The following is a 27,494-nucleotide window of genomic DNA, read 5'->3' on the forward strand; positions in this document are numbered from 1 at the left end:
GGGAGGAAAGAAGAGTGGTATTCACTATAAAGGTGCTCTGTTGAGTTGTAGGGGTTCCTTGCACTGCTGATGTTGGATCAGCAAGGGAGGTGGGTGTGGTGTGTTAGAAAGCTCAGGTGGATTGTGTAGCCTTAAACTGGCACTTCCCAACTGGTGTGTTCCACAGCTGCCACAAATGTATTATAGGGTGGAAAGAAATGGCCTTAGAGTTTCCAAGCAGGGCACAAATGTCAGGAGAGATTGCCTCCTAAGCAAGTGGTGTCATTAGTTCACCCAGGAGTGCCATGCAAATGTTTTCTGTGTGCTATGGCCTGGAAAGATTGGGAGCGTTGCCTTGAAAAAGTTGTTTGCTATAGCCAAGTCTCTTTCCCACCTTGGAAAATAGAGCTGGTAAGTCCTGTTCTACAAGGTACTATGGAAAAGAAAGAGGACATCCATTCTATCTGCTGGATAATACCTCCAAAGTTTTGGGGAACTATTCCTCTCTTCCAGATAGTTCAGTTAGGGCTGATTCTATCTCCTGACTTCAGGGGCTACATGGGCCTATTGTGTCCAGGTCTACCATTAATGAGTCAGTCAGTCCCTGGATTTTCCTCATGGCGCTGCCACTCATCTGAAGGAGTCAGATATGCAGTTTTCTGTCTAATAAAGGGCTACAAATGCTGCCGTTTGTTATTTGTTTATTTTTAGACTGAAGTCAGCTAGAGGCACACAATAAAGCAGAGGATAGGAGGAGGCTCAGTCCGAAGTGAAGTGCAGATGGGGTGGAGCTTTCAGGCAGCTGGCTTCTCAGGCATAGGTGGTGACATACTGGGGCCCCATGTTTCCAAAGTAGGAGCGTTCCCACTCACTCATAAGCTCAAAGTGCACAGGCCGGTGACAGAAATTGCAGGCAGCCATAGACACATCCTGGAGAGGCAGCCCCACCTCAGTCCAGGCTACCAGCAGCTTCTCTAAAGGTGGTAGGAGGTGGGGAAGGAAAGAATTGGTTAGACTAGGTCTTAATCCCTGTGTCACAATACAGATGTGCCAAGATAATGATCCCCTCAAACCTCTCAGATATCTTGGAGCCAGAAGTAACCTCTTCTGTTTGCTCCATTGTGTGCTATGAATGTTACCATTTGTGTGTGGGTGCTGTTATATACAAAAGATTGGGAAGCATTTGACACAATTTAAAGCTGTGCTGGCCTGGTCTGGACCACTCTGTAAGTACAGGACATGCTGTGGCCTAAGAAGTGAATCCATCTGCTTGGAAACTCAGCCTGATAAGTTAACACTGACAGTAATGATGCAGTGTCATCATTGTGACCTGGGAGCCTGGGGCAGAGGGAGTTCCTGGAGTGGGTGGGAACCCAGAGGAGAAAACCTGACCCTGTTGTTGGAAGTGCCTCAAGTGTGTGCCAGGGCTCTATCCTTGGCTTTGTTTTTATGCTTACTCCCTGGGAGATCTTGTCTAGTCTCATGGCTTTTAAATACCATTTATATGCTAATTCTGAACATTTCAACTCAGCCCAGACCCTTTTGAATTCTAGATTTGTATATCCAATTTTCTTTCTGTATTTCCACCTGGGTGTCTGATAAGCATTTTTCACTTCACATGAACACAACTGAGCTAATTATCTCCCTACCTTCCATCAAGTCTAATTTCAACCTTACCCATCTCGCAGTTGATGGCAATTCCAGTTGCTCATTTTAAAAATTTTAGAGCCATCCTTTATTTTTCTCTTTTTCTCCTACCACACATCCAATTTATTAGCAAGTAACCACTGGCTTCACCTTCAATAATTAAAACACTTCTCATCACCTTTAATGCCATCATCAGGTCCTAGTCACTATCCTCTCTTACCTGGATTATTACAGTAGCCCCCAAATGGATCTCTTTGCTTCTACTCAGTCTCCCTTTCAGTCTATTCTCAACATAGAAGTTGGACCAGTTCTATTAAAATGTGAGTCAACTATGTCACTCTGCTCAAATCCTTCAAAGGACTGTCTATTTCAGAGTTAAAGCCAAAATCCTTCCACTGGACTACAATACCCTACACAGTCTGGCCTCACATTTCCCCTCACCCACTTTTCTGTCTGCCTCTTGCTTATACCACTTCATCTACACTCATCTCTTTATTGTTCCTCAAGTACAGAGGAAATACTCCTGTGATTGGGTCTTCCCTGCCTTATGTTGTTCCATCTGCCTGGATGACCTTTCTTTTGATATCTACCCAGCTAATTCCTTCACTTCCTTCATAGCTTTGTTCAAGTGTCACCTCAATGATCTCTACCCTTAACACTTTAATGCTACAACCCTCCAAACTAACTCCTCCCCAAAAGCACTTCTTATCCCCTTATCCTGCTTTTTTTTCCCATAACACTTAAAAGTACCATGCTATAATGCATTACTTATTTTTTAAAGTTTTTTGACTATCTCCTTCCACTAGAATATAGTCTCCAGAAGGATAGTTATTGTATACCTTTTGTTTACTGCTATATCCCCAGCACCTAGAACAGTGTCTAACAACAGTACATACTCCCATACTCAATAAATATTTGTCGAAAGAATGAATGAAAGGATGGCTGATTTAAGTAGAAGGTAAAAGGATGTAAGCTGGAGGGAAGAGTGAAGGAGAACGTTCCTATTAAAAGGGAGCATAATTGGAAAGCACCAGAGGTAAGAGAGCAAACTGAGGGAACTATAAGTCACTCAGTGTAACTAGAGAAATAAAAGACACGTGGAAAAAAAGTGAGGACCAGGTTGAAGGCATTGAAGGTCATGCCAAGGAGCTTCAACTGTTCTATATGCCAGTGGTCTCCAAATTTTGGAGTGTACATTCTATCAATACAAACATTTTAGCACATACCTTCAATCTATGTATATTTTTATATACTGAAACTTGTATCGTCAGTCTATATGTTAAAGATCCATATCAGTAATGCCTAATTTCCTATTTTTAAGATATAAAAGGTAAACACAAGATTCTAATAGCCCTTCTCATCCTATGGATCATCTTGTATACCTCACATTGGAGACCACTGCTCTAGTCTAGGCAAATAGGAAACATGAAGAGGTTTAAGCAAGAGAGGTAGTCAAATGTTTACAAAAACCCCTCTGATGGTCATTATAGGGAAGAAATTAGGGATCAAGAGAGAAGCAGAATAATTAGGAAGAAATCACATTGACATACTCAAAAACTGGCAATAGAAAAAACAGATTAGGCTATAGAGACCAGTTGCAGGATTTCAGGAAGGGTCGGCTGTGGGATTGAAAGATTGGTGGAGTCATCGTAGATGCTTCTCATATATCTTTCCTGCAAAAGCTCAGCGTAAATGGACACTCAGAGAACCAAGAGTACTGAGGACTCTATAATTGAAGCCCAGAACAATTTAGAGGACTGAGCAAAAGATCCAGGAGTCTGGATCATCAGCTGAGGTAGTAGACTTAGTGGTTATAGCAATGGAAGTAGAGACAGACTCCCCAGTTCAAATCTAGTAGCTGTGTGATCTTAGACCCATTACTATATATTTTTATGCTTTGATTTCCATATATATATATATATATATATATATATATATATATATGAAATGGAATGGAAATATAATGGAAATGGAAACATATATATATGCTTTGATTTCCATATATATATATATATATATATATATATGTATTATATATATATATATAATGGAAATGCTAATAGCATCTCTATCCCATGAGTATTAGGTAAGTTAATACATGCAGTGTTTGGAACAGTGCTTGGGACATGTAAGTACTTAATAGATGTTGGCTAGCATATTTGGTGTTTTTAAATGAATGAATGGCACCTAACTATCTTGTCTTCCTTGAACTCTAATACTGCCTATGCTCCAGACATACAGAATGACTGTTGCCAATGTATGTCCTCTGTTTTCCTATCTCTAGGTCCTTGATCATGGGATTGCCTTATTCTGGAATGTCCTTACACTATACCACGTGTACTTCAAGGTGCAGCACAAGGACTTCCTCACCCACAAAGCCTTCCTAACTTCATACTTCCTACTTTACCTAGCCCTACGTGATCACTCTCCCTCCAGCTCCTGGAGTGCTAGAGCTCATCATACTGGAGCAGTACTGTCTATGTCTGTCTCCTTTGCTAGACCATCACCTGTCTACATGTCTTTTGCCCAACAGAGTTGGAATACACATCTGCTCTATGCCAGGCCCCACGCTAAAAACTGCATCCAATGAGAATTCAGTAAACTTTAGGTGAATTGACTAAACTGGCATCATTCAGGACACAACTCAACCTACTCGGTAGTTCTACAAGTCTTTCAACTCATTCTCTGTCTTATGTTGTCTTTGTAGCCTCATAGATTGACACTCTTCCACTTCATTCCTACTACCCTACTTTCCAGTAACACCTGCTTATTGTTCTTGATATATCTCAGGCTGCTTCCCACTATTCACCTTGCCTTTCTTCATGCTCTTCCCTTTGCTAGGAATACCACTTCCACACTCTCTTTCTTTTCTTGGTCCAATACAACTCACCTTGTAAGACTCAGCTCAGGTGTTACCTCAGTAGGAAGCCTGTATTGAATCTCACATGTTGGGTCAGGCCCCTCCTTTCTGCTCCCACAACTCCCTGATGCACTCTTTGCTGAAATTTGATCACCCCTTAAAGTCATTGTTTGTGTCCACTATGGCTCAACTGAACTAGAGCCCTATGGGTCTATTTCTCATCAATTTATTACCATAGTAGAGGGTCTGGCACACAATAGATATTCTAGAAATAAACTTTTAAACTGAATGGCATTCATTCTCTCAACTTCTTCAGATCTTGGGGCTGAAGGCAAAGAGACTGCTATAGACACCCATATTGAGAACTTACCCACAAAGTCATCCATCATCTGAGGGCTGTGGTGGGGGGAGGGTGCCAGGCGCAGCAGCTCTTCACCTCGGGGGACAGTTGGGTAGTTGATGGCCTGCACATAGATACCATGCTTGGAGAGCAGGAGATCACAGATCTTGCTGTTCAATGCTGCATCACCCACCTGGGGTCAGGAGAAAAGCCTGTCAGTATCTGCTAACCTAATAACTAGTTCCATTAAGCAGGTGGAGGGAGCCATATCAATGAACATCACTGAATTTTTGGACAGTTTTTTTCCATAAGGGGCTTATAGTGGCAGCTCCAGAATTTCTATTAAGGAGTTTCTCAGAGGCAGCAATTAAATTTGAAGGGGTTTGGATGGAGGTGGTGCTAGGTACCTTGTCTTGATTCTGTTTGCAGAGCAAGCACACTGGTTTTACCTAGATGGCATGTTAATTTGTGGTGGTTCTGGGTAAGAAGATACCCCCTCCCTAAACTATCTCTGTGGTGCTTTCATTGGGTTAATTAAAAAAAAACATATCAAAATAGTCTTTCTCAGTATCCCCAATATTTCCCAATATCCCCAAAAAGGAATACTGGGTTAGTCCAAGGAGCAGTGACTATTTCTTTTTCATCCATAAAACAGTCACATAAAAAGTGTCCTTACCACACCCTGACATACTGACATATACAAATAGATGTTATTTAAAAAGTAGCAATTCATTTCTAAAGGCAGTAAATTCTTAAACATAGTTGGGAATCCAAAACAGCTTCTTGTCCCATGATTTTTTATTTTCTTTTTTTTTTACTTCAATTCTTATTAAGAAATGTTTCACATCATGACTGTATTATACATACACATATACACATATACAAACCTGAAACAAATGTCTCACAAAATGATACCTTCTCTATGTTTGATGTATTCCAACATTTTCTATTCTGTTCTTTAAAAATTTTCAATGCTAGTCATAACCTACTAAACTGATTTTGTGACCCACTAATGGTCTTGATCCATAATTTCAAAAACACTGAATTATAGGTCATGGGTACCTAATATTGTGAGGGTCAGGACAGTCTAATAATCATGAGATTATAGCTAATGCAAAAAGAGGTGGTTAATCCAGAATGGCTGATAATTTTTCAAAAAGGTAACAAAGCTCCAGATAAGGAGAGTAGGAAAGCAAAGAGTTGATGAGAAGAGCGGATGTTGATTTGCTGGGTGTGGGAAGGTCCCAGAAGAGATAAGTAAGTAGGGCAATGGTCAGGGTTGGGCTCTCACCCGGATAGGGATGATGTGGCTGGGGCAGGGGATGACAGGAAGTCCCCTGTCCATTAGTAGCTGGCGCATGTGCTTGACATTTCGCTGGTGGGCTCGCCTCAGGGCTTGGCCCTCCTCTCCCTTGAGAAGCTGCACAGATTCCAGAGCTCCAGAGAGCACCATGGGAGGGAGTGAGGTGGTGAAGATGAAGCCAGCAGCATAGGAGCGTATCATGTCCACCAAGTCACTGGTGCTGGCGATGTAGCCCCCCACACAGCCAAAGGCCTTGCCTGGAGACAAGGAGAAGAAGGATATGCACAGAGACTATCATTAGTCTCTAGAGGAATAGGATCATATCCAGGTAACACAAGGATGTGCACCAGAAGCTGGAGCTCCAGACTCCTTTCTCAGGCCTCTGCTTATCTCTCTTTTCCATGACAAGACAGATAACTGATAATTCTGCTGCTTTGAGATAGGACTTTCAAGGTCTGCCATATGCAGTGACTAGATAGGCAGGAGCTGGGTGGGGACCTTTAGCTGGTTAGGCCCAAAAGTGGAACTAAAATGAAATTTGGAGCTGGAGTAGGGAAGGAATTTAGAACCACAACTCTTCATGTACTGACTTGAACCTGGCTATTTGGCCCAGCTTAGCTTTTTTTTCTTTTTTTTTAGAAAAACCCTCCCAGACTTTCTCAGCATCTCTGCAGTAGGGTGGAAGTGGAAGGAGGGAATCCAGGAGTTCCATAGCCTGAAGCTGTGAATTCTACCCAAATATCTTTTATAGCTTTGGGGAGGAGGAAGGAAAGGGCCTTACAGGGGCCTTGTTTCTGGATTATATATAAAGGCAGCCCAAGGTACTCACTCACCAAGAGTTCCAGAGACAATGTCAATCTTGTGCATAACTCCATCACGCTCCCCAATCCCAGCACCCCGGGACCCATATAGTCCTACAGCGTGAACCTCATCCACGAAGGTCAGAGCTCCGTACTGGTGAGCCACATCACACAACTCCTCAAGGGGACAGATGGCACCTGAGAAAATAGAGGTAGGAGATTACAACCCTTCCCCAGGGTTTGTGACCCATAACTACTTTGGGTTGGAGAAGGATGAGGGTGTGTATACTCGGGACTATTTCAAACCTCTTTAAATGTGTTGAATGCTTCCACCTCATTCCCACTCAAAGGGTGTGTATGTGTGTGTGTGTGTGTGTGTGTGTGTGTGTTTGCGTGCGTGTATTATCCCTAGTTTGCAATCAAAGCTTACCTCTCTACTTTTTTACTTCTGACAGTATCTGTCCTCTTGTTTAAGGCATTTCCCAGCCTCATTCAATTTTTTTTTCCCTCCTACAAGTCTGTGTATTTTCACTTAGGGTTGCACTGGCCCATATGATGCCTTTGTTTTAATAAATTAAAAAAAAAGCAACTTTTTGATCTAGGTTAATGCCGTCCTGATTTCAGGTCCAATTCATTCACTCAGGCAGGTGCTTTTGGAATCCCTGTCAATATCTTTATACTTCACTGGTCCTCCTTGTTTATATCTTTCTGGATTTCTGTCATTATCTTTTTTCCATAACCATTTCCATTGTTATTTCTATGTCTCCATTTTTCTGTCTCTGCTTTTGTTTTTCTCTTTCTCTTTTTTTTCTCTCCTTCCCACCCTCCCCTTCCTCCCTAATTTAACCATCTCGCTGTTTGTGTCCCTTTCTGTCTACCTCTTTCTGCTTCAGACTTTCTCTGTAAGTTTGTGTCTCTTTCTGAGTTTCCTTGTGCCTCTATCATTTTGTCTTTTCTGTGCCTCTGTGGGATTGCGTTTCTCTCATCTATGTCAATACTGTTACCTGAGGGCACCCTCCCACAGGCACAGTCTCAGTTTATTGAATGAAAGAGAATTAGAAGTAATCTGTATGTTTCTCACTATTCATACAGATTTACCATTTTCCCACGTTATTCTAGACATCTTCTATGCTTATAATTGTTTATAAGGTCTTCAAATGGCTATGAATCTCATATACAGACTTTGTGGCCACTCTGCATATATAAGAACTCATACATTCTGTCTTTCCCCATCTGCAAAATGCTGAGGTGCAGGCAGTTGGAATACAGAAGAACGTTCTTCAGGTGAAAACAGGGGCTCCAAACCAGGATTAAAGAATGTGAGCAACTCTTGGGACAATATGAGGGAAGAAAATCACAGGAAGTGGAACTTGAGATAAAGAGTAAGATGACTCAAGCATCATTTCAATGGGAGAAATTTAGCCCTAGAATTGATAGTTTAAGCAGTTTCTGCCAACAAAATAAGGAGCCATTCACTTGCAAACGTAAGGAAGTTAAATGATCCCAAGATGGTTTCCACTAAAGACAATGAATTAGACTAGTTTCAGCTAGTTGTAGAACTGCAGTGGGCACAACAGTAAGTTCTTCACATATATCAACTAAATTCTCACAGCTACTCTATTATAACCTCCATTTTACAAATAAAGCAACAGACACAGAGCAATAAGAAATTTGCCCAAGCTATTAAGTTGTCATATTGGGATTTGAACATGAATAGTCTGGTTCCGCTGTTTCAGCATCACAGTTACGTTATGCTGATGGCACTTATATAAGCTAAATCAGGTAATACTATGGACTCTCCTTTGTTTAAGTTGGAAAAACAACAAATTGAAATGAAGTGAGGGCATCTCTCTTTAATAAATCAAGAAGGTGATGCCTAAAACACATGAATTCTGCTCAAAAAGGTAGCAATAGGTAGCAATTTGAGCATTGTTTTAGTTAGGGGAAGATCAGAGGAAGAAGGGTAAAGATCATTTATTTCTACTTAGATCATAATAAATGGGATGACTTCCATTGTCTCTAATTCTTGCAACCAAATATTTTATGTTGGGGAAAACTGAGACTCAGGGAGTTTAAGAGTTACCCAAGACCATAGAACCAGTAAGTGCCAGAGGTGAGGCTTGAGCCCAGGTCTGTCTCACTTGCAAACAAATTTTGATTCCAATGCTTCATACTAGACCTTGCAAAAACTCTCAGCCAATGGTTTGTAAAATTTTTCATTGCAGAAACCAGACACTTGGGTGATTGATATGCACATCATTTCTAATGGAGTATTGTGTGAAGGAATTGGAATCATATGTACTAGGTGCAAATACTTTGGCACCAATTTACTGATCCAACCAAGACAAGTTGAGTGCTGTCTCTGAACTTCAGTTTTTTAACCTGTAAGATCAGTATAATAGCTGCCTCCATCCTTCAGCTTATACTGGCTATATGACCTTGGGCAAGTTACTTGTTTGTGTCTCAGATTCCTCATATAAATAAATAGAAATAATAATAGTACCTACCTCATAGAATTGTTGTGAAGATTAAGTGAATTAATACATGTAAAATACTATAATTTTTCTTGACATATAAAAAATTCTATATGTGTCAGCTATTATTGTCATCATGTTTTTTATGATGTACATACCATCCATGGAGTGAACGGTCTCAAAGGCCACAATTTTAGGTATCTTAGGGTTGGACTCTTTTAGAAGTTTCTTCAGGTGGTCAGGGTCATTGTGCCTGAAGACAAACTTGGCTGCTCCACTGTTGCGGATACCTTGGATCATTGAAGCATGATTGCCTGCATCTGAGTAAATCGTGCACCCTGAAGAACCAGAGGCATATTTCTTAAGCTTCTGTTCCGGTATTTCTACTTCAACCTCAGGACTGACCTGACAGGGGCAGAGAGCCAACCCTCCATCCCTTTGAAGATCCTGCTCTGCTTCCTTCTCCTCTGGAAGTCTTTTTGACACCTCTTCCTCCCTTGAAAGGACTACCCTGCCTGAAATTTTGACCCCTATGCCCTTCCCTTCAGTCAATTCTAACCCTGATTTGGCACTATCTTGGGGTGGACAAAATTTTAATTTCCCAAGAAGCCCTAGAATTTCTTGAGGGCAGGGTCTAAATATATAAAATCAAAATATATAAGATCAAGCTGTGGAAAGGAGTTTATCCCAGGGAATGCTTGTCGACTTGGACTGATACTAGATTCTCCCTGGTCTAAATAAAATCCCACCTCTTTCAGGTAGCATCTCTCTGCTTATAGTTACAGGGTAGATACTTAGCAGATTTTCAGTTTGAATCATAAGCTCATGGCATGTCAGAGCAGAGCAGAAGAGCTAATACTTATTCTTCTCAAACTATTTCAAAAACTAGAAAAGGAAGCAAAACTTCCAAATTCATTCTATGCATCCAGCATTACCATGATACTAAAACCAGATAAAGACTCCACTAAAACAGAGAAATACAGGCCAGTATCCCCAATGAATATATATGCAAAGATTCTCAATAAAATACCAGCAAACTGAATCCAATAATATATTTTTAAAAAGTAATTCGCTATGATCAAGTGGGATTTATTCTGGTTTGCAAGGGTGGTTTGATATTTGCAAATCAATCAATGTGATACACCACATCAATAAAAGAAAAAATAAGGATCATATGATCATTTCAATAAATGCAGAAAAAGCATTTGACAAAGTACAACATCCACTGATGATAGAAACCCTGAACAAAGTAGGTTTATAGGGAACATATCTCAACATAATAAAAGCCACATATGAATAAACCACAGCCAATATCATCCTCAGTGAGGAAAAACTGAGAGCTTTTCCTGTATGGTTAGGAACAAGACAGGGATGTACACTCTTACCACTCTTATTCAATATAGTACTAGAAGTCCAGGTCACAACAACCAGACAACAAAGAGAAATTAAAGGAATCCAAATGAGTAAGGAAGAAGTAAAACTTTCACTATTTGCAGATGACATAGTACTCTATATAGAAAACTGGAAAGACTCTGCCAGTAATAAAACTAATGGCTAAAAATAGTGAAAGTAAAAATAGTGAAAGTAAAACTTTCACTATTTGCAGATGACATAGTACTCTATATAGGAAACTGGAAAGAACTGATAAATGAATTCAGTAAAGTTGCAGGATACAAAATCAACATACAGAAATCTGTTGCATTTCTATACACCAATAATGAAGCAGCAGAAAGAGAAATTAAGGAATCAATCCTATTTATAATTGCACCAGAAACAATAAGACACCTAGGAATAAACCTAACCAAAGAGGTTAAAGACCTGTACTCTGAAAAGTTTAGAAAACTGATGAAAGAAATTGAAGAGGACACAAAGAAATGGAAAGACATTCCATGCTCATGGATGGGAAAACCAAATATTGTTAAAATGTCTATACTACTCAAAACAATCTACACATTTAATGCAATCCTTATCAAAATACCACCAGCATTTTTCACAGAGCCAGAACAAACAATTCTAAAATTTGTATGGAACCACAAAAGACCACAAATAGCTAAAGCAACCTTGAACATGAAAAGCAGGGGCACCTGGGTGGCTCAGTCGGTTGAGTGTCCAACTTCAGCTCAGGTCATGATCTCATGGTCTGTGAGTTTGAGCCCCACATCAGGCTCACTGCTGTCAGCACAGAGCCCATTCCAGATCCTCTGTCCCCCCTTCTCTGTCCCTCCCTTGCTCATGCTCTCTCTCTCTCAAAAATGAATAAACACATTTTAAGAAAAGAAAAGGTGAAGGTATCACAATTCTGGACTTTAAGTTATATTGCAAAGCTATAGTGATCAAAACAGTATGGTACTGGCACAAAAACAGACACATACATCAATGGAACAAAATAGAAAACCCAGATATGATTCTGCAATTGTTTGTCAATTAATTTTCAACAAAACATGATAGAATATCCAATGGGAAAAAGACAGTCTCTTCAAGAAATGGTGTTGAGAAAACTGGAAAGCAACATGCAAAATAATGAAAGTAGACCACTTTCTTACACCATACCCAAAAATAAATTTAAAATGGATTAAAGACGTAAATGTGAGAGGAAAAATCCCAGAGGAAAACACAGGCAGTAACGTCTTTGACCTTGGGTGTAGATTCTTACTAGATATGTTTCCTGAGGCAATGGAAACAAAAGCAAAAATAAACTATTGAGACTTCATCAGAATAAAAAGTTTATGCACAGGGAAGGAAACAATCAACAAAACTAAAAGATATCAGATATTTTTGTATCTTTCTGTCTCTGGTACTTAGTATAAGGCTAAGTACACAGTAGATGCTGAGTAAACATTTCTTGAATGAACAGATGGACACATTACTTAATTATAAATGAGTAAATAAATATGTTACTGAATGAAAGAGTGAGAGGAGCGGTATCAAAAGATGAGGCTGAAGAGGTAGAATGAAGCTAGATTATTGAGGACTTTAGAAGCCATGATAAAAAGTTTGGGTTTGGTCCTAAGTACAATAAGGATATACTACAGGGTTTTTGGCAGAAGGGTAATGAAGATAGGTTTGCATAAAAAAAATATTATTCTGACTACCATGAAGAAAAGAATACAGGAGGGCAAAAGTGAATTAAGAAAATGATTTTGGTTTAGGCTAGGATGGTGGCAGTAGAAATGGAAAGACGTTTAATTCTAATGATTGAAGAGGAGGTTCACTGAAAAAAAACCCAAAGAGGTTGGATTTGGTTGGGGTTATGTGTGATCTCACAAAAGTTTCTGAGAAGTAGTGGGGATGTTTACAGTGTGCTGAAGAATCAACAGAAGTAAGGTAGTAGATAGCAAGTGTGGAGACTTCTCTCAAGCAGTTTGTTATAGGGAGGATAGAGATAGGGCAGTAGCTAGAGACTGATGAGAGGACATTTTTTTAGATGAAAGAGACATTAGCGTGTTTAAAGAGGAGAGGCTGAAGACACAAGGAGAGAGGGAAGTGATAGATCAAGGTTCCTAAGGAGGCAGAGGAGAAAGAGACAGAGCACCAGCAAAAAGGATTAGTCAACAAGAAAAAAGGCACCTCTTTCATTGTGACAGGAGAGAAAAAGTGAGAGGACATGTGGGGATGTTTGAGTTTGTAGGTAGTTTTTGTCAAGGAGTTGAGGACATTGCTACCTAGGGTCTTCTATTTTCAGGGAGGAAGGAGGTGAAGTCACTTGCTATGGGTGAAGGTGAGGTGGAAGTGTGGGAAGGCTGAGAAGAATGGGGGATTTGCAAAACTGCTTTGGAGACTTGGAGGGCTGACCATAGAAACAGAATTGCCAGACACCATACAGGTCCTGGTAAAGGTTGGGTACCATGAATTTTTAGTGGCTCCCATATGAGAAATTATATACACCTAGGATTGACATGGAAAAGGTAGAGAGTTATAGTCATCTGTGATTGGAGCTGTAATAGAATGACAGGCATATGAGTTGAGGACATTATTTAAAAAAAATTTTTTTTTCAACGTTTATTTATTTTTGGGACAGAGAGAGACAGAGCATGAACGGCGGAGGGGCAGAGAGAGAGGGAGACACAGAATCAGAAACAGGCTCCAGGCTCTGAGCCATCAGCCCAGAGCCTGACGCGGGGCTCGAACTCACGGACCGCGAGATCGTGACCTGGCTGAAGTCGGACACTCAACTGACTGCGCCACCCAGGCGCCCCAAGTTGAGGACATTATTAACTAGAGAGTGGGAGATTGGGAAGATTAGGTCCAGATGGGATCCACTGGGATTGGCTTTAGGCAGAAGAGATGTGCCTTCAAATTGTAAAAGAAAAGAATGAAAGAAGGGCAGATGAAAAATTAGATGTTTGTAGGTTTGGTGGCTGTAAGTTAAAAGAATTTCTGTCTGGTGGCTTCTTTTTTTTGTGATGTGAGATGTGAGGCTATTTGCTAAGAGTGAAAGAAAAGATAGTCACAGGTTTTAAAAGAGAAGAAAGTTTGGAAAAAGCTAGTATGGAGACATAATAGGACTGTTTATGAGTGTTAAGAGCCCAGTTGAGTTGTGAGGTGATAAATTTATGGTGTTGACCATCTGTTAGTTTGGACACTACTATCACTACTACTCTGTAGTAGTCTTCAGCTTAAGTGCAGAAGGGGAGAAATGAGAAGGATATAGTCATCCAGCTCTGAGGATACACAAAGTGGGTAAGAAGAAAGGGCAATGGGAGGAAATGAACTCATAATAGACGGAAAAAGTGATGAAGGCAGTGAGGCTGCATGCTGTACTGCAGGATACCAACAATAAGCAGAACTCAGGCCCTAGGCTTACCTGGCAGGATCTTTGCCAGGGTGAATAGAGTAGAGTCATTGGCCACAAAGCAGGAAGAGAAGAGTAGGGCTGCGTCTTTTTGGTGCAGCTCAGCCAGCTCCTGCTCCAGCTCCACATGAAACTTACTGGTACCTGAGATATTGCGAGTACCACCAGCTCCAGCTCCATGACGCTGCAGGGTCTCCCTGGCGAGGAGAAAACAGGGTAGACAAGGAGAGGGGGAAAGAAACCCTTGTCAGGCACTGAGGAACTGAGCAGGTTTCTCTTCATTGAGGACAGTGTTGAATTAGTGATCCTTATGAGCTATGTCCTATGTAATCAAGTTGAGGGCAAGATGGAGAAAATGATGACACCTGGGTCCTCCTTCTCAGGCTGATGGCATTCAGGGATGGAGGGAGAAGCTAGGTTGAATGTAAACAGCTTGGAAGACCTTCTAGAGGAGGTCACATACTATCTCTGGCAATACTCATTCTGTAACCAAAGTAAGAGCTCATGGAAAGTGGGACTTGCTTGGCCTTTCATCTTCTCATAGAACTGGACAATTAGGACTTTGGAAATCATGGTTTGTTGATTGACATTGTTCATATCTGAGGATTAGATATGCTGGAAGACCATGAACAAAAGGGTTGGTAGGTAGAACCCAGGTTTCCACTGCTAGCTCTGCCTTTCCCATGTGTGGCTTTGATTCTTCTCTGTATTCCCTGTGTTCCCACAGCTCATGGCCCAGATCTTACTACTCACTGTGTAGCTTGCAAAACCCGAGGGTGTCGGCTCATGCCTAGATAATCATTACTGCACCAGACAGACACATCCTTTGAGGCCACAGAGGCCTCAGAAAAGTGTTGGGCAAAGGGGTATGCATCAGCCCAGCGGTTTACAGTCTTGAACACACGGTAGGTGTGGTCCTGTTTCTTCTCCATGATCTTGTGCCTGAAAAACTGGTCATAATCAAAAACATCGTTCCCTGCAGAAGTAGAGATGGAGATGAAAATAATTCATTTTAAATTACTTCCTGATTAGTCCATATTTCATTGGCACTGTTGATTTTGAGTTCTCCAGTTCTCTATTTATTCATTTATTTGATAAGTCATGAACTTACTGAACCACAGTAACTTTCCACTATTTCATTCAACTATCCCTTTGCTTATTCACTCATTCACTCATTCAACTATCACTTGCTTATTCACTCAAGTAATTTATTCATACATCACTTGGGCTGCCTACCCCTGGCATGGCCTCCTCTCTTTTTCTAAGGTTAGCCTTCTTACTGAAATCACTACTTCTAGCTTCAGTAAAAAGAGTTTCAACAGATCTGGTCTCTAGTCATTTCTCTGCCACTTCCTAGTTATGTGACCTTGGGCAAGTCATAAATCCTCTCTTAGTTTTAATATTGTCATCTGTAGAATGGGGCTAATATCTTCTTGCAGAATTGTGAGCATTTGATGACAAACAGAATGTAATACACCCAAACTAATGTCTGGTACATAGTAATGTTATTGCAATGATAGTAGTAGTAGTAGTCATAGTAATAGTAATAGCCAATATTTAATTATATTATTACAACCAGTATTTAACAAGTGCTTATTACATGTAATGCCTTCTCTTAGGGATGTTATAAATATTATTTCATGTATTCCTCACAACAGGTTATTTTTAAAAATTTTTTAATGTTTATTTTTGAGAGAGAGAGAGAGAGAGTGCAAGTGGGGGAGGAGCAGAGAGAGAGGGAGACACAGAATCTGGAGCATGATCCAGGCTCTGAGCTGTCAGCAGAGTCCAATGTGAGACTCAAACTCAGGAACTGTGAGATCCTAACCTGAGCCACAGTCAGATGCTTAACTGACTGAGCCACCCAGGTGCCCCTGGAGAGTTTTATTAATATATTCATTTTACAGATGAGAAAATGGAGACATAGACAGTTTAGGTAACTTGACCAAGATTTTGCAGCAAGTAAGTGACCTACAAGTAAGTGACCTAGAGTTTATTTTTTAAACTGCTACTAGTACAAAATGGAGCAATACTATTTTCAGGATAAATTGACATAATGTATGCCAAAAGATTTGTTAAACTCTAGAACTCTATACATGAGACAGAAATCATGATTGTTGCAAATGACAACTTACATGGCAGGGATGTAAGTTGGTAACATCTTTGCTGTAGGGATGTTTAGAAATATGTATCAAGAGTTTTTTAAATGCAAATGCTGACATACTTAGAGAAATATTTGCAGCATTTTTAACAAAAAAATGATTGACATCAAGAACTTATTTTTTAATTATTATTTTTTTAAAATTTATTTATTTATTGTGAGAGAGGGGGAGGGGCAGAGAGAGAGAGGGGGAGAGAATCCCAAGCAGACTCTGAGCTGTCAGTGCAGAGCCTGATGTGGGGCTCAGTCCCACAAACTGGGGGATCATGACCTGAGCTGAAATTAAGAATCCCACATTTAACAAAATGAGCAACCCAGGTGTCCCCAGAACTTATTTTTTAATAATTCTGAAAAATAACTATGAAAACTTTTCACACCAGTAGAAAAATGGGCAAAGAATATAAATAGAAAATTCAGTAAATGTGGAAGAGGATGCTTAATCAAGGAAAATCAAACTGCAAAATCAAATTTTTACCCATGTTGATAATGATTTAAAAGTTTGATAATATCAAGTGCTGGAGAGGGTGTGAGAATATGGATACTCTCTTTGATAACTGGTACACCCCTTTGGAGCACTAATTGACAATATTTATTAATACTGAAATTGTACACAACCTTACACCCTAAGAATTTTCACCTCTTAATGTTATCCTAGAGAAAAAATCTTACCTATGTGCATGAGGAGTATATTCAACGTTGCTTGTTACATCACTGTTTGTAATAGGAAAAACTAAAAACAACTCAATAGGGGAATAGCTAAATAACCTCTAGTATATCCATACTAGGTCTAAGATAATACTATATATTATCATTGAGTACATTTATATGTACATAAAACCAACATACAATATAAACCAGAAGAAAATTTGAAAAATTGAATGAAAAATTGAATATAATAACCTGAATAATAAATGCTTGATTAACTTAATTGATGGTATATCCATGCTACAGAAGACATTTCAACCATTAATAATTATTATGCAGCTCTATGCTTAGGGACATGAAATGATGCCCATGACATATTGTTAGGTAAACAAAGCAAGATAACAAAACTGATAGAATAAAATCCCATTCCTAATAAAAAACATGCATATGGAGGGAAGCATAGGAGGTGTGGTGTGTGTGTGTGTGTGTGTGTGTGTGTGTGGTCAGTCATGGAAAGATATCTGGAAGAAAATATAACAAAAAGGTAATCGTGAATGGTGGAGCTCTGAGTGATTTAAATTTCCCTCTTTATATTTTCCTGTATCTGTTGAAAAATACAATGATTCATATTCCTTTTATATTAGAAAAAGGCCAAATTGCATTATGAAAAATTAATATAAACACTATAGACACATACAAGAAAGGGAAAAGAAAAGGCTCTCAGTAAAGGATAAGTTTTTGAGGGAAGCAAAGAGAAGAAATATAGGAGTAAACCTAGTATTTAAAGAGCCTTGAAAACAGCTAGAAACATTTCCATAAACCTAATTTTATTTCTTCCTCATGATAACCTGTTGAGGCAGGTATTAAAATCTCACTAAAGGGAAGTGACTTACTTGCCAAACCACAAATATCCAGCAAGTGCCAGCATTAAAATTTAAACCTAGACTCCCTTTGGTTCCAAAGCACTTACTGACATTTCCTCTATCATTTCAGAGGCCTCTTCAGCACTTCTTCCACATTCCTACCTCTCTATATCCACCTCATCAAACTCACCAACCATGTTGTTCTGAACCAGGTGTGTGACCTTTTCTGAAATTAGCTCTGGCTCCGGAAGACTGGACAATGGATTTCTTAGGCTGGTTGAGGCCAGGGAGCTGTGCAGGTCTGACAGAGAGTGTGGGATTCATTGGCCATGAAGAGAGGGGAGAAAAAAGAAAGCATGTGCTGTCCTTTTAAAACTCAATACAACATGAAAATTCAAGTTTATGAAGTAGAGAAGCCTGCAGAGAGAAGAAATATTCTGTAAAGGGAGCCCCTACTCATCTCCCTAAGTGGAAACCTGTGTCAGGACACCTTCTATAAGGTGTTATATTTTCCTCATTAGAATTTTCCCTTGGGTTAAGTAACTGGGGCTGCCACCCTGCATCTTGCAGTTGGGAGGTATATGCAGGACAGTGTACCATACTCTTCTTTTCTGAATGTCATTAAAATTCAATTTTGAAAGTTTTACCTTTAATATCCCAAAAGGGCCTATGAAAAATATCAACACTGTGATCATCTTTCGAATGTGATTATCTTGAATAGTCTGTGTGGGGAATAAGCTTAGGAATTCCCTGAGCCTGCACTGATGGGTTAACAAGGCATAAAGAGTTATAAAGCCATAGGATGCTCACACTCAAGTTTGGATAAACAAGATTAGGTAAACAGGTATAGAGAGGGCGGGGCAAAAGCCCCAATACAAAGGTAGGTGAGGTAAGTAAGATTAGGTATTCAGGGCGGATACACCCCCCAAAAAAGCTGCTTTCACAGGAAGGAAGGACCAATTTAGGTAAACAGGCAAATAGGGCTATAGAACGCTACTCGGTGAAGTTGCCCAGAGGAGAGCTAATTAGCAAAAGAAAGGTGCCTTGTTAACCCTGAGGTAGCATGCTTTATCTGTCTTATCCCCTAGGCTAGCTAAGGTAGACAGACACAGTCTGCCATTAACAACCATCTGCCTGGCACCAGGATTTTGTTTTATATTGACCCAAACCCCAAACACTGTATTATCTTTAAACCCCTCTTTCCCTCATGCCCATAAGTTAATGTTCACAGACTTACTGTCTCTTAGTGCATGTCCATCACTATGTTTGTAAGCCTTCTGATCCTAATAAAAATGGAACAAGGGCCCTTAATCGGGGCTCTTGTCTCCTCCTGGACCTTAGCCATCTCTCACATTTTAATCCTGCATCTCACTTTCTTGCTGGACAAAAAAGAACTTTAGACCCAGAGTATACGACAAGTCTGCACCAATTGAGTTGACCTGGGCTTCATGCCCTTCTGAAAGATGTATCTGCTTCTAGCACTTATTCTTTCATGCAAATCCAGATTGTCATAGAGTGGTATTGCTTAAATGTGGGAACCCAAACTGTTGGGATCCATTTAGCCACTTGGGATAGAGGAGGAAGAACTCTAGAGGGCTCATTTTAGACTAATAGCTAAAAGTTACAAGAGCCTATGCACATATGTGTGTTGGGGAGGGTACATTTCAGTACACTGTCTAAGCTATTGCCTACCAGGGTCCCTTTGGAAAAGACTGGACTTCCCATCATGGGATGTGTACTAGCTGACCTTGAATTAGCCTAGCTGAGGACTGTGATGAAGTGAGTTCAAGCATTAGGAGTAGAAGCTGGATGAGGTGGCACTTGACTCCAACCTGTCTTGAAAGTCTTTACATCCTCCTGGACTTCTGGAGCTGCCTTCTGCACAATCTTGCTCTTCCCATCCTGGAGTTCTGACAGCATAAAGGGACAGTGGCTCTTGGCCCAAGATGGAGAGTCTATGCAAAGGCAAGAGAGTAAGTAGCAATGCATTTCCAACCATACGTTTAACAATGATTACTGAAACCTACTATATCCCAAAGCTCTATCTCAGGCTATGATAGAGATACAGAAATAGATAAGTCTTGGTCCCTGTGCTAAAGGAGCTTCTAGGCTGGCATAAATGGCATACACTGAAGACACATTATGAACAGTGCTGGAATGAGAGGGAGGACATGGGTTATGAAAGTCTAAAAGAGGGAGTGGACATGACCCAGAATTGGAATTGGACAGGCTGGAGGTATAAACAAGGCTCACAGAGGAGATAGATGATGCTCAAGTAAAGTGTCACATGAGAAGTATGAGATACTGTAATACATGGGTGAGGGTCATTTGACAGGAGTAAAGACTCAGAAGCTTGAGACAATAGAATTGATCCAGGTAATTTTAAGTAGTTTCAGCAAGACTGGATTATATAGAGTGTGAGAGGATGGGAGTGAGACTCTCATAAGAAATATTGGAAGAAGTCAGACCCCAGGTGAATTTTGGGATTAACTTATTTGCCTCGACACTTTTCACATGAACTTTCCCATTTGTTAGGTAATGATGGCCAGTATGACTTGGCACTTTGTCTCCAGGACTCAAACATTCTCTCCAATTTGCCATAAACTTCTTACCTCCTCCAGCCTTGGTTGCCTTAAGGTGGATTTGAGAACTAGTTGGTCCTTGGGTGGTCAGGATAGGACAGCGTCCAATACCAAACAGGAACTGGTGAGTCTTTATCATCTTGCCCAGGAGGCCTATGTGGCCCCGGGAAAACACCGGACAGCACTGTAGCAACATGACTGCTGCTACCATACTGAGCCCGAAGTCCTGCAGAAGATGTGGAAGAGATGAGAGTCCACCATGAAGGCCTGGCCAAAAGCCAAGGGTCATTCCTGTGTTTGATCCTTCCCACCCAGTGCATGCTGCCCTCCCAAGAGATGTACTTATCATCCTTCCATGGCAAGAACTTTTCCCAATGTAAAAATGTACCAATAGAGCATCAGGGAGGAATAAATAAGACAATGACCATTAGACAAAGTGATAAAGGAAAGTTCCAGCTGAAGGTCAGGAAGCCTGAATTCTGATTCAGACTGCCACTGACCCCTTCTGTGATGGTGAGGAGTACTAAAGTGTGATTGTGTGTGGCAGGATGAGAGCTGACAACTTACCAACTCTTTGATAACACTTAAGGCTAAAAATCTTTCTAAGAATATGAGCCTCAGCCAAGTTAATATTCAGCCTGCTAATGCAGACAGATGCCATTGGCCAGGGCTCCTGGGGCTTGGCTTAGAGTGTTTCCTGAGCAGGCCCAGCCACCAAGGGAAAAGGAGTTTGAGACCACAGGTACCAGCTTAAGTAGATTCAGGGAAATAGGACAAAAGGCGGGCTTTGGGCTCTACAGGCCATGTGCCACTAGACTGGTATTTTGCTTTCTTTGAACTTGCAACTGGATTTTAGAAAAGGACAGTTAGAGAAGGAGATGAAAACAAGACCCAAAGGGTCTGGGAAACAAGTCTATGGGATAATGTAAGAGGCAGAGTCTATGACAGAGAAGAGAAGGGACAGAATGAAGATCAGAAAAAAGAAACCAAATACTTAAAGTAGGCATTCAATAACTATTTGCTGAATTTTTTTTTAACGTTTATTTATTTTTGGGACAGAGAGAGACAGAGCATGAATGGGGGAGGGGCAGAGAGAGAGGGAGACACAGAATCGGAAACAGGCTCCAGGCTCCGAGCCATCAGCCCAGAGCCTGACGCGGGGCTCGAACTCAGGACCGCGAGATCGTGACCTGGCTGAAGTCGGACGCTTAACCGACTGCGCCACCCAGGCGCCCCTATTTGCTGAATTTAAGAGTAAGTTAATGAATGAACAGGGACTCAAGAGGAATAAAGAAAAGAAGAGCAGGTGAAAGTAGAGTCAGAAGAAAAGAGAAATTGGGAAAGATAAAAATAGGAAAGTAAGAGAGAACAAAGGTACAGTGATAGTGGTGAAGTTAGAAGACAGAAATTGTGGGGCACCTGGGTGGCTCAGTGGGTTGAGCGTCTGACTTCGGCTCAGGTCATGATCTCACAGCTTGTGAGTTCGAGCCCCACATTGGGCTCTGCACTGATGGCTTGGAACCTGGAGCCTGCTTTGGATTCTGTGTCTCCCTCTCTCTCGGCCCCTCCCCAACTCGTTCCATGTCTCTCTCTGTCCCTCAAAAATAAATAAACATTTAAAAATTTTAAAAAAAGAAGACAGAAATTGTGGGGAAGAAAGAGATCAACAACATAGGGAAAAGGGATAGGGTAGTTATATGAACAGGGAGAGGAGGACTTATCCAGAAAAAAAAAAAAACAAACAAACAGAAAAAAGGATGATGGGAAATACAAAAGGATAAGCAAAGAGACTTAGACGAGAGAGAGAGAGAGAGAGATTGAGTGACAGAGCAGAGGTATAGGCAGAGACAGACAGAGGGATATAAAATGGACATGAGGAGAGATGGAAGTAACTACAGAAACTACAAAGACTAAAAAAACTGAGAGCAGGAGAGGAGAGAATACAGTAGGAGCAGAGAGTCAGCAGGGTTCAAAGATAAAGGAGAAATGCTTCCAGAGAGAGTAGGGGTGAGGGAGAGAAACACAGAAGAGTTACGGGAAGACAAAATCAACCCCACTGAGGGAGATGAGAGAGAGGCTGAGCAAGAGAGAAAGGAGTAGAGACTAGATCAAAGAATACAGATGGCGAGGTGGTTAAGGTGGGTTTAGGATTAAGATGAGGGAAGGGTAAGAGATACAAAAGAGAAAGACAATGAACATGAAAGGAGAAATAGATTAAAAGGAAAAGGGCAAACTGGAGGTCCAATGTCATCCAGTGAGACAAAATATGGGACAGGACAATAGGAGAGATATGGGGGAATGTGGAAAGACTAAGGCCCTGGCACCACCAGAAGAGATACTGAGTAGAATGTAGCAGGACCTCCAGTATACAGAACTTTATATTGGAAGGCAAAAATGAACAGGAGGAACTTATGGCCCTGTCCTCATACCGCAACCTCCTTCATATCTTACAGAGTATCATCCTTCCCCCCCTAATTCACAAAGCAATCTCTTCCCCTTGTTTATCCAAGAATATTCTCTCTACAATATTCACAGGCTGTCATGGGAACATAGGTCAGTATGTGGGGCAGGGACTATGGGCCCTGAAATTGGGAAAGGCCAAGGTATTGAAAAAACTAAATGAAACTCATGTTAAGCCTTTAGAACAATGCCTGGCACACAGTAAGTTTTCAATAAATGTTAGCTTTCCCTACTTCAATTTCAGCTTCCCAACTCCCTGTTGGATGTTCTTGGAAAGCCACTTCCCCTCTCTGGTTCATAGCTTTCATCAGCTGTCAAATGTAAGGCATTTATGGCTAGTTCATGGGGTAGGTAATGAATTGGATCTAATGCCTACCTCATATGTAGAGATATGAGTCCCCCTTTCCCCTGCCTGCCTGCAAAGGCCAAAGCACTTAGGGCTGAGTCTGCAGACCACAGATAAAGCTCCCAGTATTTATCACCATTGGGGTCTGACCACTCCCTAAGTTGAGACCAGGGTGTGGGAGAGGAGGGGAACTCCTTTTTAGAATCATTTCTGACCATCTGGCTGGGGCTAACTCTGGCTAAATTTGGTAAGGATGGGTGGATGGTCCAGGGAAAGGCAGGCAAAGAAAATGGCCAGGTTCCAGGCTCTTGAAAACTCCTTTTCCCAACATCGACACTGACAACAATAATGACAACAACATTGGGGTATGTAATGGGAAGAAAATCCCCCAAGATTGGAAGAAGGGTCCTGTCCTACCTTGGAATAATGGTGGATTATGGTTTACTCCCACCCCGTGTATAAAAATGAAAGAACACATATTGTATCTGTCTTTCTCTGTATGACTTATTTCACTTAGCATAACACTCTCCAGTTCCTTCCACATTGCTACAAAAGGCCATATTTCATTCTTTTTCATTGTCAAGTAGTATTCCATTGTATATATAAACCACAATTTCTTTATCTATTCATCAGTTGATGGACATTCAGGGTCTTTACATACTTTGGCCATTGTTGAAAGTGCTGCTATAAACATTGGGGTATAAACAAGTGCCCCTATGCATCAGCACTCCTGTACCCCTTGGGTAAATTCCTAGCAGTGATATTGCTGGGTCATGTGGTAGATCTATTATTAATTTTATGAGGAACCTCCACACTGTTTTCCAGAGTGGCTGCACCATTTACATTCCCACCAACAGTGCAAGAGGGTTCCCCTTTCTCCACATCCTCTCCAGCATCTAGAGTCTCCTGATTTGTTCATTTTAGCCACTCTGACTGGCATGAGGTGGTATCTCAGTGTGGTTTTGATTTGTATTTCCCTGATGAGGAGTGAAGTTGAGCATCTTTTCATGTGCCTATTGGCCATCTGGATGTCTTCTTTAGAGAAGTGATGAATGGATAAAGAAGATGTGGTTTATATATACAATGGAATACTACTTGGCAATGAGAAAGAATGAAATATGGCCTTTTGTAGCAACATGGATGGAACTGGAGAGTGTTATGCTAAGTGAAATAAGTCATACAGAGAAAGACAGATACCATATATTTTCACTCTTATGTGTATCCTGAGAAACTTAACAGAGGACCATGGGGGAGGGGAGGAAAAAAAAGTTAGAGAGGGAGGGAGCCAAACCATAAGAAACTATTAAAAACAGAATAAACTGAGGGTTGATGGGGGGTGAAAGGGAGGGAAAAGTGGGTGATGGGCATTGAGGAGGGCACCTCTTGGGATGAGCACTGGGTGTTGTATAGAAACCAATTTGACTATAAATTTCATATTAAAAAAGTAAAAATAAAAATGAAAGAAATTCAATACACTCATCATCTCTAAGGGACTTTTGACAATGATATTCTGAGTGACCTGGGAAAATACAGACTACTTCTTTGAATTTGTTGAATTATCAAGTTCTTTCAAGCTTCAATTCAAATTTCTTTGTTCCGATACTCCTTTCCTCAAGTTTGTCCAGCCTCACTCTGCCTGCCCATCTTTATGACCCATAATCTTATAGTCTAGTTACCTTCAGCTCTGTTTCCATTCCATTTCACTATCTATCATGGGACTGTAGTGTGTAAAATTAAATCAAGAAAGTATTTTAGGCAATATAGGGTATTAAGAGCACAGCTTTGGGAGCCAGACATTTTTGAATCCTGGTTGTACCGCTCACTAGCTCTGAGACCTTAGAAAAGTTATGTCTCTTCTCTATATCTTATATCTGTAAAATGTAGATAATAACAAAGACAATTTACTTCACAGGGATGTTGTGAAGTTTTGGCAAAATAATCTGTACAAAGTATATAAAACAGTACCTATTTTAAATACTGAAAAATATGTTAGCTATTATTTTTATTTTCTATACTTTCTATGTAGAGAAAGTGAAGGTACATCCAAGTAAAGTCACATCATGAATACACTAGACTAATTCACAAAAATTGATTCTTGTCTCAATTCTGATTTTTGTCCTTATCCTATTACAACATACTGTGTGAACTTGGGCTCTGTACTTTTCTTCTTTGGGCCTCAATTTCTCCATAGACATTGGACTAGATAACTTCATAGATTTCATCTGGTCCTAATAGTGAAACACTGTTGTAAATGCTTCACATGCACTGACTTATTTAATTCTAACAACAACACTGTGAGGTAGACACTAATATCAATTTTATTTCAAACCTGAGGAAACTGAAGCCCCCAAATATTAAGTAACCTGTCCAGGTGACCAAGCTAGTTAGTAGGAGAGGCACGATTCAAACCTAGGTCATCTGGCTCCAGAGACTGATACCTTAACCATTATGGATCTATGATTCAAATATTACTACATATTTTCTTGACTGAAAGACTGACTCTAGACATCAATCCCCTCTGCTGCACTAACAGGCCCCTTTCTGGGACATATGATTTTGGACTTTGACAAATGCCTTTACGAAAGGAACAGATTTCTAATTGTAGTGGAATTTCAGGCACCAGTGAGCATTCATTCATTCATTTCATTTAACTATGCACCCATTGTGTGATAATCCTTGCCAAGGATCTTCTTAAAACAATGCTTTTAACAAAAGGTATAATGGTAAAACTTCAGGCCACGTGACATATTATTACTTGAAGGTGTTCTCTGCACCTTAAAATCCCCTTTCATGTCAGCAACCAATCTTTAGTCCCAGAGATCAGAAGGGCCAAGCACAACTCTATCCCAGAAGAGAGCCAGAAACCACTCATTGCCACATTACTTGCTATTTCCCCTTTGTGGCCTGTTTTGCAAGAATCAGTTAAGTTTGGAGGAGATGTGATCACTTTTCTTCAGGAATTGGAAGCATCAGGCCTTACTTCCCCTCCTAGTATCCTCCCACCATCATGGAAGAATCATAGAGAATTTTAGATACTTGGAATCATAGAACCAGAAATTTTTAGAAACAAAAATTTAGAAGACCACAAAATCAAAATCAGAAGAGGTTGTGGAAGTCATAAGACAAGCCCTCTTTTCAGAGAGTGAATGACTTGTCTAGGGTCTCACAGTGAATTGGGGTGAGAATACAAATCTATTGACTTTCAGCATAGGGCCCTTATAGTGACACAACATTCCTCTTCCACCTTCTCCCCTTTATGCTAATTATTCAATTCTCAGTTCCTTCAAATCTCTCTCTACCCAATTCATCCTTCCCATCATCCCCACATTCCCTCAATTTTCTCTCCCTACCTCTGGCCATCTAGGCACTGACCCGTCGAGCTCTGCCATCATCTGAGCAGAGAGAAAGAGTCAAAGTGAAGGAGAAATGGAGAATTGTTGGAATAAATATCAAGAACTTTTTCTGGGAAACAGAGAAGAAAAGGAATATAGATACAGACAGAGATTGAGAGATACAGAGTATAAAAAGAGAAAAAAAAGATTGGGAGAAGAATATACAGACAGAAATCAAACAAAGGAAAATTAAGAGAAAGCTAGAGTGTCAGAATTGAAGTGAAGTGAATGATCTTAAATACCAACAAAGGAGGGGAAACAAGGGAGGAAAAGACCAAAGAAAGCCAAAAAATATATAAAGAGAAAAAAAGAGAAAGAAGAGAAGGGGATAAAGAAAAGAAAGAGAAAAAAAGAAAAAGAGAGAAAAGTGAGAGAGAAAATGACAGATTCTAAGGAACATAGTTAGATCTAGTGAGGCCAGAGAGTCAGCGTATGCAGCCTTGAGGTGGGCAGAAGACCAGAAAGAGTGCACCCAGGCTGAAAGCAACTCTTACCTGTTGCCCTGCACTGAGGACGAACGAACGACGGGTGGGTGCTGTGAGTCAGGACCTGGCATTTATCCCTCCCCCCTTGGCTCAGCTCCACCCTTCTCTCCTGCTGGCCAGGCTATCCATTGGCCCCAAAGGTATCTCAGGCTTTTGCTAGAGATAAAACCCAGTGTAGTCCCCTATCACCCAACCCCATCACTTAGCACTACCTCTCTCCTATTTTCTTTCTCTTCCTCCTCTGGAATAGTTAAATGAGCCTGCTGGGTTTTGGAATCAGATAATCAATATGTAGTTATAGCACCTTGAGCAAAATCACCTCTCTGACCCTTGGTTTCCCTCAACTATAAAAGGAGGACGATAAA

At 40.6% G+C, this 27,494-nt stretch overlaps 1 protein-coding gene across 2 annotated transcripts; it reads right to left on the reverse strand.

Annotated features, from left to right (window-relative positions):
* Positions 1-663: 663 nt before the first annotated feature.
* On the reverse strand, positions 664-27,286 carry ALAS2 (5'-aminolevulinate synthase 2). Of its 2 annotated transcripts, XM_004000554.5 has the most exons (11): positions 27,139-27,286; positions 20,477-20,672; positions 19,697-19,819; positions 18,055-18,165; positions 14,949-15,171; positions 14,208-14,392; positions 9,562-9,741; positions 6,963-7,127; positions 6,118-6,386; positions 4,857-5,019; positions 664-953 (listed from the first exon to the last, which is right to left on the reverse strand). In XM_004000554.5, the coding sequence occupies exons 2-11, from the start codon at positions 20,655-20,657 to the stop codon at positions 790-792; spliced, it is 1,764 nt and encodes a 587-aa protein (XP_004000603.1). In that variant the 5' UTR covers positions 20,658-20,672; positions 27,139-27,286; the 3' UTR covers positions 664-789. The 2 variants fall into 2 exon arrangements, with proteins under 2 accessions (XP_004000603.1, XP_019679425.1); XM_019823866.3 differs by lacking the exon at positions 18,055-18,165.
* Between the last annotated feature and the right edge of the window lie 208 nt (positions 27,287-27,494).

Source organism: Felis catus, chromosome X (assembly GCF_018350175.1).
Source record: "Felis catus isolate Fca126 chromosome X, F.catus_Fca126_mat1.0, whole genome shotgun sequence".
In the NCBI taxonomy this organism is placed as follows: Eukaryota; Metazoa; Chordata; class Mammalia; order Carnivora; family Felidae; genus Felis; species Felis catus.